Source organism: Eleutherodactylus coqui, chromosome 6 (assembly GCF_035609145.1).
Source record: "Eleutherodactylus coqui strain aEleCoq1 chromosome 6, aEleCoq1.hap1, whole genome shotgun sequence".
Taxonomy (NCBI): Eukaryota; Metazoa; Chordata; class Amphibia; order Anura; family Eleutherodactylidae; genus Eleutherodactylus; species Eleutherodactylus coqui.
Window position 1 is genome coordinate 162,310,686 of NC_089842.1, and position 11,873 is coordinate 162,322,558.

An 11,873-nucleotide genomic window follows, 5' to 3' on the forward strand; every position below is an offset into this window, starting at 1 on the left:
TCAAAAAATAAAAAAACACTTGTCTCCCTTTACTTTGTAAAAAATCAAAAATACAATCACACATGTGGTATCCATGCGTTGTAATGACCCAGAGAAGGAAGTTAATACATTATTTAACCCCTTAATGACATGGCCCCTTTTTTTTCTTTTTTCCCCATTTCTTTTTTTCCTCCCCCCTGTTTAAAAAATCACAACTTGTCCCGCAAAAAACAAGCCCTCATATGGCCATGTCAATGGAAAAATGAAAAAGTTAGGGCTCTTGAGGCACAACTGCAAAACTAGTTGAAATTCAACGATTAGACCATTTTAAAAAACCTGCCCTGGTGGGCACGACAGGGTGATAGGAAACCTGCCACTCAAGGGGTTAAAGACCGATCCGGAGGCTAGATCATCAATAGTAATGCCCCGGACAACCCCTTTAACATAAGCTTGTTGTCTAGCAGCACATGGATGATAGGTTCAGTATATGTTTTGTGCTAAATTGGGTCCATCAGCCTGTACAAATAACGTCTAAAGGATTGTCTGCACAATACATGTAAAATATATTCTCCTTTTAATAGCATACAAATGCTTAAGGGGTAAAATAGGTCACTTTTATGCAGGATCTATAAGACCCATATGTATATACATATATACTACAAACTATTCTTCTGCACACTACAATATACTCAAACACTGCAGGGCTGTGGTGGACATAGAATTAGAGAGAAGGTTAAAAAGTGCGAAGGGAGGTAATCCCTGTCTGAATAAGAGTCAGACTACTTCCTAAAGTGAAACTATACCTTTAATTTCCATCTCTATGGCCGTTACATGTACAATGCAGCATATGTGGAAGGGTCCTCTTACACGGGATGGTTATCCACAGTCATCCCAGCAATTATCATTTATGTGCTGACACACAGGAGCAATGATGACCCAATGAATGGAGGCGAAGCGCGCCAGAGATTGCTTCCTGCTGCCCACCGACATTCACAGTGAACAGGCAGTTGTTCATAGATGGGTAACTGCTTGTTTACACGGACTGATCATCTTTTGATTTTTATGTCATTCCTAATCTAAATGATGGCTAACAAACCAAGGAATTATCATTCATTGCGGAGTCCTTGGCAGCGTTTACACTGAACATTGGCATTCAGATTTGCGATAATCTGAATGGTAATCGTTCCATGTAAAAGGGCCTTAATATATTCTCAATACGTTTTTTCTACTTACTATTTTCACCAGCTGTCATTTGGAAACAATCAGCAAGCTGATGTTGACAGATCTTTTCGGTACTTTCACATGAGATGACCTCGCAATACACTGCAAGCTGCACTAAATTCTGCACCAAAATTTGCAGTCTGCCTGCGGATCTGGAAGCATACTTGAAAATAGTTTAAAATCAACTTGTAATTCTGCATCAATATCCGTAGTTAGACTTGCAGATTTGGGTGCGTCCTGCTGCGTGATTCCGGCCCATATGAAAGGTCAACATGGACCAGAATAACATGTGAATACGGGATGGAATTACACCACAGTACTCAGCCAAATCCGCAGCTGCAGAATTCCACACCCAAATCTGCTGGTCTAACTGCAGATTTGGATGCCGAATTGCCGGCTGGTTTTAAGCAATTTTCAACTCTGCATCATAATGCGCTGGTAGCCTGTGGGATTTGGTGCAGAATTTACCGCGGTTTGGGGTACATCGTGTGGCCTATTCCATCCCATGTGAAAGGTCCTGTGTATATAACAACCTCCTGCTGCGATTAGAAACATAGCTATAAAACCAATACGTGTGTTGTGTCGGGTCAGGTTTTGAGCTGCAATACTGCACACAACCTGTTGTCAAGGTTGGGCGCCATTAGTGATGAAGGCAACCATGCTTTTATAGTTCTGAATCAGCAGCAGAACAAGAGTGATCAGGGGCCCAGAAAATAAAGGCCATGGCCCCGTGCCAACCACTATATCTATGTTACACTTCGTTTAGGTATAGAAATTGCAGTTAAAAATGTTGCGAGTGGCTAAAAAAGTTGTGGATCACCTCTGGTCATGGATCCTTGAGCATGGCCCTAAAATGGAAGTGTTAATCGGCATCAGGTATTTATGTTGAATTAACTGGACTCTCCTGGGTATTCACACAAGTCATAATTGTCAAGGGAAAACATAAACAAGATTCATCACCAGCAGAATTGACCCTGCTTGTTGATGGTCTCCAGGTAAGACTGCATCCACACGGGCTAGAAAATCTCGCTAGGAAATCATCACTACAAAACGCATGTATGTGAAGCTCATGGTTTCCAATGGATTCTTTCACATGAGTAATGTTTTGTAGCCTGACAGAACCCATTGGATACCATGGGCTTCACATACATGCGTTTTGTAACGATGATTTCCTAGCAAGATTTTCTTCCCGTGTGGATGCTGCCTTACAGTACTTTTTAAACACTACATAAAATAAAAACTTTCTAAAAAAATCTAAAAAAAGTAATGAATATTTATTACAGAGACTTGATCTTCCATTTACTTCCCATACTGCATATCCCAGGTTTATTAAAGGTGAAGCATCACTTTAAATTCCAACCCACAAAATTACCCAGCTTTGCACGATTTCATACCGAATTCAGAATATACCATTTAAAATAAATATCTTATTTCCTATCCTATCTGTTATAACATTGCATATCTTGGTAAGAGTCTGTTACACATCCTATGTATAGTGTACATAGGCCAATACATGCAACAGCTGTCACTTCATGGCAACAGAATATGACAGGTTAAAAGGAGTTGTCCAACCACTTAAACCTGCTTCACAACAACTCTGTCCTTCCTGATTGCTGCTGACCAGGACATGTGACTGCTGCAGCCAATCACTGGCTGTAAAAGGTTACTGCTGTGACTTGTGATTGCTGGCAGCAGTCACATGTCCTGGTCAGCAGCAACCAGGAACGGCAGAGTGGTTGTGAAGCAGTTTTAAGCGGTGGGAAAACCCCTTTTACTCTTGCAAATAGTCCGCCATAACACATATAAACAGAATGTGGGTCAATGTACACAGAAATGGGTATATCAATAACATTGTAACACAAGCTTTTGTCAGCTGGATGGTGGGAGAGGTAGTAAATACCAAAAATTTCTATGAAAAACATTTTATTCTTAATTTAGACAATTTTAAGAGCTATAAACTAGGAATTATTTCCCTTCTATAGAAAATATTGGCACAAGGATAGCGAGGTCTCACAGATTTGCACTGTTGTAGCCTCAAAGTAGATCAGAAGAAAGGGTGAAAGCTTCTCAAAAGCACTTACATTGGTCAATAACGGATCTGCTATAGCAGTGATGTGGACCTCTATAATTCACCTGGACAAGACCATTATACAACAACCTGAGTGGTCATTCCTCTTCTTTGTAGGAGAATTTTATATAAAAAAAAATCTTCCGAAATTTACCTTGAAGATAACACATAGGTGGCGCTGTTGCAATCCTTATGGCTCTAAATGGTAAACTTTTGGCACTTTGAGAAATATATATATATATATATATATATATATATATATATATATATATATATATAAATAAATAAATAAATCAGGAGGTGGACAATTTCTATACCGCTCCCTAAATCCCATTAGATTTTACGGAAGGGACTGTGATAATGACTTCCATCCATGGTTCTATACACGGCTAATCAGAACCATAAAGGAGGTGCTCTATGATGAGCAATTTGGAAAGTCAGGGGTCTATATCGGGGCCCAGAAGAGTCTATGGGCCCCTGTGCTTTAGTAATTTCACTTACTAGTGCTATAGCTTTTCATACAAAAATACATATTACTCTCAATCATTATTGTAACCGCGTATAATATAAACGTCTTCTGTAGAGGTGTCCCGCTGCCATGGTATTGGAGACCATTGAATATCTACGGTCACTATTTTGTGACCGTTCTTTGGCATGTTTGAGAAGTAAACGTCTATTGCATGTGCGGATTTCTCTGTACATATAAAATAGTACCTTAATTTGTTCCGATATAATACCATCAGCGGATTTTACACAAAATATTAAGCTGTACACAAGTGAAGTCCCACTGGTTTTCATTTTAGTATCAAAATATAAAAAGGTTAAAAAATAAATGAAGAAAGATACAATCTTCCTATGGATTATTGGGGATCGCAGACATCCAGGCCTGGGATATTATACTACAGCTTACACAACAAACTCGGGGACTTCATCATGAGTAAGGTCCAAGGAGAAGTATTTGCTGGCTTTCTTGGCCACAAAGGGCTCCTGTATGTTGATGCACTGTTGGGCAAGGCATCCGTTACAATAAAGGCCTCTGTTGTCTGCATCATGGCCACAGCCAAAGGTGTAGCTCTGGGCAGTGTCCTGGCATAGGCTGGCAATCTGGAGAAAGTCTTTCTGGTATAACCGGATGTCGTCCAGACTCAAGCTGTGCCAATCTGTCGAGGTCTTTGGTTTCCTACAACTGGTCTGGAAAACAAGATAATGATTAAGGTTTTTGGAGAAGGGTATTTTCAAAAATAGGATGTGCCATTTGTGTCCGATCAGTGGGGGCATGACCATTGTGACCTCCAATAATCAGTTTTTAATGGTTCATCCTATGTCTTTACGGAGACAACTCCCTTTAATCTTTAAATTTATAGCCATTTGGGTAGATTTACTAGTATTCTCTAATAGTTAGATGGCGCAAACTCAGAATAGACAGTCTTAAATATGAAGGATTTATTACAGAGACTCACACTGGATGATAAATCTGGCACATCTAGTCCAAGTTTATACAACCTATTAGTTGGCTTAGTTTTAGGACATTTTGCATAAAAAAAGTTTGCATTTTTGCCACATGTAGGCCGTTTCCTACAAAGCCATGCTCCCATCCAATGGGCCAAAAGTGTCTCAGACACATCATAAATGTGGTGTGAAGTATATAAGACTGGCACATTTTCAATAGTAAATCTGCCCAATTGTTTCTGCAGTTAGGAAACAATTCGTCTGGACCAAGAGGAAGCCATTAATTTATTGTATTGTTCTAGGACTTAAAGCAACGCTCATTAAAAAGAGATTCCAGAAACTTAGGATAGACCATCAATATTTGACCAGTAAGGGTCCGAACCTAGGGACCTCCGTCAATCAGTACTATGAAAGAACTGTGACATTCCTTGTCTGCACAGTGGCTTGTTTATATGGGTGGCTGTACCCATGTCTGGTACTTCAGCTCATCCCATTCTAGTGAATGGGACCAAGCTGCAGTATCAGGCAGAGCCAACAATAAAGAGGAAGCAGCACTTGCAGGAGGTTGTCATACACCACTGATCAAATATTGATGGTCTAAGCTAAGGGTCTGCTGTAACCAGTGATATATGGTGCAGATCCAACCGAGCCATTTATTCCAATCCACCTACAGTTATTTCTGTCTTGTAGTCATCATCAAAGCAAGGTATGACTTGGTGGCTGAAAAAGGACTTACCTGTGGCAAAGAGTCAATGCTCTGACCACGGAGCTTCACCACGGTTTCTGAAGAGCTTGAGGTTGAAGAGTTTACTTCTTTTACTACTAATCCTACAAGGGAGAAGGAGTGCTTGTAGTTTTACCATATGTAAAAATAATACATTTAAACTGATTTCCATTATATTAAATCACTATTATTATTATTATTATAGCATTTCAAAAACATATGCCATGAGAGTGTGATGGTCAGGCCACTGAGATATAGCGATTCCTTGAAGAGGTGGCACTAGCCTGTTTCTGTGACTGCACTGATTTCAGTGGGGAGTATTCATACATGGGACTCTTCTCTACCAAATTTAGGGAATGAGACCCCCCCCACCAACCTTTCTCAGGTGAGACAAACATTTCAGACTCTGATTCCTTTCTTGCATTGCCACCATTAATCTACATTGCAGAAGATATTCAAGAATTTTGTTGCCTACAGGGTAGCCGAAAAGGAAATTGAAAAATTGACAGCTAGAAAAAGAATTTGTGACCCTGGCTGCTAATAAAACAATTGTGGTAAGAGTAATATAGAGTGCATTTTTTAAATCTGACATCAATGGTGCCGATTTAGCAGAAGGTTATGTAAAAGCATCAACAGTAAAAAAAAAAAAAATAAGTATAACTGCATCCACGCAAGCAACAAAAAAAACAGTTGTAAAACGTTTTATAAATGTGCATATATATCATATACTACACACACAGATATACACAGAGTTGCGCAGTGTTTCGCGCATCCTCTTGCATTTTCTATGGGGATTTTTGCTGCACAAATCCGTAGACAGATAGAACATGCTCTATCTTTTTTGTGTGGTCAAAATGCGTTTGCCAAAATACAGGCTTCGGAAAGAAGCTATGTGCAACTTTTTACACCAGAAACTGGTGTAAAAAAGTAACATATGTGTGCGTAGGTATATATTAATATATATTATATAATTACACACGCTATATATATATATATATAAATAAATAAAATATATATATATATATATATATATATATATATATATATGTGTGTGTTACTTTTTACGCCAATATGTGTATAGTATTGTGTATATATATATATATATATATATATATATATATATATATATATATATATATATATATATATATATATATATTCACACATATACATATACACACACATTGGCGTAAAAAGTATCATATGTGCATGTGTATATACACAAGGGGATAGTTGGAGTAGTATGCGCCAAATTTATTAGGAAGAGGAAGTCTCTTAATAAATCTGATGCATTTGGGCAATTGCTTCTGGATTTTTAGAAGGATTACAAGCATATTTGTAAATTCTCATAAGCAATTAATGTTCATATTAGGCTAAATGCACGCTACCGTGGTGCTGTGTGCTGTTCGTATAATTATTTGACCCCTTTATAGCCTATGGACATTTTTGCAGATGGACAGAAAAAACTCTTGGTATGTACTATCCCTGTTAGTTTAATGGATGGGAATTAGGAGATGCTAATTCAGTGTAATGTTCATGTATATTGGATAGCATACAGACTGGGGTCCATGTGCTTTCCTATTTGAGTTGTGCTCAAGACTGGCTCAGGCGCAGATCACAGTTACAGAAACTGTGTACCAAGCTCTGGGGTTGCAAGACCCAGAAGTCCCCATCCCTCGACTGTGGTTCAAGTGAACCCCTTATGTGCAGGGCCTTTTTAACCATGAGGCCAACTAGGTAGGTGCCTAGAGCCCGGGGGGGGGGGGGGGGAGCATCCAGGAGGATACTGTTTAACAAAGACATTAAATCTTTGGAAATTGAGATTGTTAGACATTTAGTCACATGAACCACCACTTTTTCAGATTCATATTTTGCGGTGTTTCTGACTTTGCTTTTTGGCAACACAGCCTCTAGCACAATGACAGGCCTGTTGCTAATTATCAAGCTTCTCATCATATATGCACAGTCACTCGCAGGCCCCTTTAGCTGCACAAAGTCTCTTAATATTTATCTGCTTACTTCGGTTACTCACAGTCTCTTATTAGTGGTCAGAACTATCATGGTTCTGTAGATACTCAACATGTCCACAGTGTTTAACACTCACAGTCTTTGACTATACACCTACTGCCGGCCAACTGTCCAGGCACACATTCCTTTGTACAGTAGGCACCAGAGTCGTCATGCACAGCTCACATAATTCGGCTGCTCCCAACATCTCTTCACAGTCTACCAAGGTTCTCTAGAGGCACTAGATGCGATCACACCATTCTTATACTGTATGCTCACGTTTCCTTGCACTCCTCGCCACCTCAACTTCACAGTAATAATTTGTGTGCCACAACCCACCATTTTTAGCAACACCCCGCTGGGTACATTGAGGCCTCTCACTTCTACCCAGAGCAGGGTGACCTAATGCTTTAGACCTTCTAATGGTCACTGGGTCTTGGTTAAAAACCACACACCTACATACACACACATCCATGACAGAGACTGTTACAATTATCCAACTGCACAGTTAAACAGTATAACGTATACTTTAACCATCAGTTGCCAATTTCACATTGACGATACACCATTACTCTCCGCAGCTATGTAATAAGTAAAGTTAGATGGGGAACGTCTCAATATACTTGAGAAGGGATTGCAGCCAAATATATGCTCAGCAATACATAGTTGTAATTTTTTAAAATAGATTATTTATAAAGGTTTTTCTTTTTCTCAAACCTCATGGTGGACATTGTTAGGTCATATAAAGAAAACAGTCATCAAAACAAAATTGGTAATAAACATTTTGCATTACTTAAGTGCAACATAACTCCTGGCCAAACAGACCAGATTCAATCTCATCCAATGAACTAAGCAAGTAGAGTCACATATGGGGGACGTAAGCCCCTTAACAGGTCCCGCAGTTTCATCTCTTTAACCCCTTCCCACTCCAGGACATACATTTATGTCCTGGAGCATCGGGGGTATGTATGAAGAGAGGTCACGTGGCGACCTCTCTTCATACAGCGCGGGCGTCAGCTGTTTATTACAGCTGACACCCGCGGGCAATAGCTGCAAGCGGCCGTATGGCTGATTGCGGCTATTAACCCTTTAAATGCCGCTGTCAATACTGACAGCGGCATTTAAATCCCCCGAACGATGTTTGGGGGTCCCGTACAGCCCACCCGCAGTGAGATCAGGGGAGCCGTGCAGGTGTCATGGCTGCCGGGGGCCTTCTGAAAGGCCCCAGGGCTGCCTTGAAAGACTGCCTATCAAGCCATCCCGTGGGGTGGCTTGATAGGCTGCCTGTTGAAATGCAGTATGATGTAATGCTATAGCATTACATCATACTGCACTGAAGGAGCGATCAAAGTATCGCATGTTGTAGTCCCCCAGGGGGACTTAAAAGAAAAGTAAAAAAAAAAGATCAATAAAGTTTTGTTAATTGTAAAAAAAAAAAAAAAGTAATAAAAAGTTTAAATCACCCCCCTTTTGCCATATCTATAATAAAAAAAAATCTAAATCACAAAAGAAAATTAAATATTTGGTATAGTCGCGTCCGTAAAAGTCCGATCTATTAAAGTAGTGCATTATTTAGCCAAGACGGTGAACATCGTCCGAAAAAAATAAATAAAGAAGTCCAAAAATGCACTTTTTTAGTTACCCTGTCTCCCAGAAAAAAGCGCAATAAAAAGCTATCAAAAAGTCAAATCTTTCCGAATTGGTACTACAAAAAATTACAGGACATCCCGCAAAAAATCAGCCCTCGCTCAACCACATCAACAGAAAAATAAATTTATTGCGCGCAAAAGATGGCGGCAGAAAATAATTGAAAAAAATTAAATGTCTAAAAAAAAATAGTGTAGTACAGTAAAAAAAAAAAAAACCTATACAAGTTTGGTATCCTAGTAATCGTACCGACCCATAGAATAAAGTTATCATGTTGTCTTTGTTGTAGTTTGTGTGCCGTAGAAACAAGACGCACTGAAAGATGGAGGAATGTCGTTTTTTTTTCATTTTACTCCACTTAGAATTTTGTAAAAGTTTTTCAGTACGTTATATGGATAAATGAAAGTTACGATTTTTTTTAAAAGGGGGAGGAAAAAACAAAAATGGAAGAAAAAAAGGGGCCATGTCATTAAGGTGTTAAGGATTGGAAGGTGAACCCTAGTAAGATAGAATCCACATTCTGCTGCTTTATTTCCAACTTGTGACTTACTTAAACCTATCGAAGAACCTGAACGTTTCCCTACTGTGAGACAACTGTTCTTATTCTAAAAGCAACTAGTTGGGAGGGAGGAGTGGGGGACAGAGACCTAGAGAACTTAGGGGTGAGGATGAGAAAAGAGAGAGAAAAAGGGTAGGTGGGAGGGGGAGAGTTCCTACCCAGTGAAGGGTAAGATGTGAGGATGGTGACATTACATGTAGCCACAACTCCAGCCATGAGACCAAACTTTACCGAAATGACACTATCAAGGCCTATACCGAGGCGTGCAGACAATGAGCCATTACTAGCTATAATTAGGCATAAAGAAGGAGGAAAGACATTATGAATTTTGGAATGTAAGGAATATAGCGCAGACTGGAGAGTCTACCAACAAATAATCATATCGTTTTTGGTCTATTATCCCCGAGGACAAACCTTCCGGTAGCAACTTGGATGAAGCAATTTTAAATGTTTCTGTTGGATCAATACTAAGAGATCGGTAAGTGGAGGTGCCAGATAATATAAATACTTCACGTTCATATAAAGCTTTGTCAAGTACCACAATACAACCGGCCTTATCTGCAGGACGGAATACAATAAGAGGATTCAGAACAATATCTTCTAGTGCTTTTCTTTAGTTTAGTGATACATTATTTACTATCCTGTTGCATCTGGAATATAAGTTGGTAATTTGTTTTTCCCCTTGAATTTGAAAAGAGTCCATGACTGAAGTTCTTGTTCGGAGGGGATAAAAATCCGGATTGGATATTTTTGATTTATTAATGTTCCTAAAAAGCATGCACAGGAGACATGGGCTCGTCTTGTAAGGGGATGAAAGCTAGAGTGCTTAGCTGTTCAGCACACGGTAAAGGAATCGCTTGTTGTCCAGTGCTTTTTAAAAAATTAACTTGATCCAAAATACTAGGAATAACTGGAAAAGTATTTTCTATAGAATACGTATCAGAAAAGAATTCCAGCAAAATAGCGCTCCTTCCCTTCTAAGCTGGCCATGTGCCTAAACAGCGATCTATGTCCACAAAAGGGACATTTCTAAAAGCTGCCTGCAATTGCCATATGATGTATTTTAAGGTCCCATTGCATTGAATACAATGAGGGAGGCGTTCTGAACGCCTAGAGATAAAACGGGCTCTGAAGAAAAGAAATACAAAAACGCAAATCACTTGTGTAAATGAACCCCTTCAAAAGAGTAGATGACACAAAACTTACATCATAATATCGTTCATGTGAATAAGCCATTAGAAAGGAAAAAAAAAATGTGAAAATTGCAAATTTTTCTAAATTTTCAGTAAATATAGATTTTTATTAATAAAAGGCAAAATTTATTGTTGAACATTTACCAGTAACAAGTAAAAGCATTCAAAAGTTATCAGCGTATTAAGTGACAGATGTCAGATTTGAAAAAGAAGTCTTAATTATTGTTTTAACCCCTTAAGGACTAAGACTTACACCACATGTTTGATATCACTGCATGCGTAACCACCAGTATAATACATTGAGCAATGTTTAACCTGCAGGGAGAAAAAAAATAAGAGCCAAAATGCTTATTTTATTAATTTTGACTCAAAAACAATAAAAAAAAAAGTGATCAAAAGAGCCGTATTCGCCCCAAAATAGTACCAATAAAAAAACTACAGCTTGGATATAGAAGGAACAATAGGCGCTCCATCTTGAAGTTTTGCACAGATAACTGCAGCTACATATTGATCATTGCATCTCAGTTACATTATTCACATTGGATAATTGCAGCTAAAATCCGCATGCCGCGCTGTTCAGTGTGGGGTGCAAATAATTACCGGGTAGTTTTGTGGATAAACTGACATTTACCTGAAAAACAGCCTTTAAAGATGAACAATATAGCAGTTTACCTGGAAAATCGTGCAGCCATTAACTACAACTGAAAATTACGCAGGAGTGCAGGTCAGCAAGTTTAGGCGACAAGTGTGAACGCGGCCAGAGGTGGAGAACAAACTGGGCGGAAAAGCAAAGAAAACACGGAGTTTTTAATACATCTGTACACTTCTAAAGAACCCCAGTCTGACTGGGGCATGCAGTGTGGGCCGAAGCCCACCTGTATTACGCACGACATTACTACCTCAGCTGTGTTGGGCAATGCAATGGGATATTTCTATGTACCGCCGGTGGCTTCCTGGCACCCACCCAGGCAGTGGGTCCACAGGGAGTTTAACCTACATGTGTCCACTTGTAAAGAACCCCAGTCT

At 39.2% G+C, this 11,873-nt stretch overlaps 1 protein-coding gene across 1 annotated transcript; it reads right to left on the reverse strand.

Annotated features, from left to right (window-relative positions):
• Positions 1 to 3,587: 3,587 nt before the first annotated feature.
• Positions 3,588 to 11,107, reverse strand: LOC136571784 (FERM domain-containing protein 6-like). The gene is made up of 4 exons (XM_066572413.1): positions 11,101 to 11,107; positions 10,069 to 10,212; positions 5,454 to 5,545; positions 3,588 to 4,459 (listed from the first exon to the last, which is right to left on the reverse strand). Exons 1-4 carry the CDS (start codon positions 11,105 to 11,107, stop codon positions 4,175 to 4,177), a joined length of 528 nt encoding a protein of 175 aa, XP_066428510.1. The 3' UTR covers positions 3,588 to 4,174.
• Between the last annotated feature and the right edge of the window lie 766 nt (positions 11,108 to 11,873).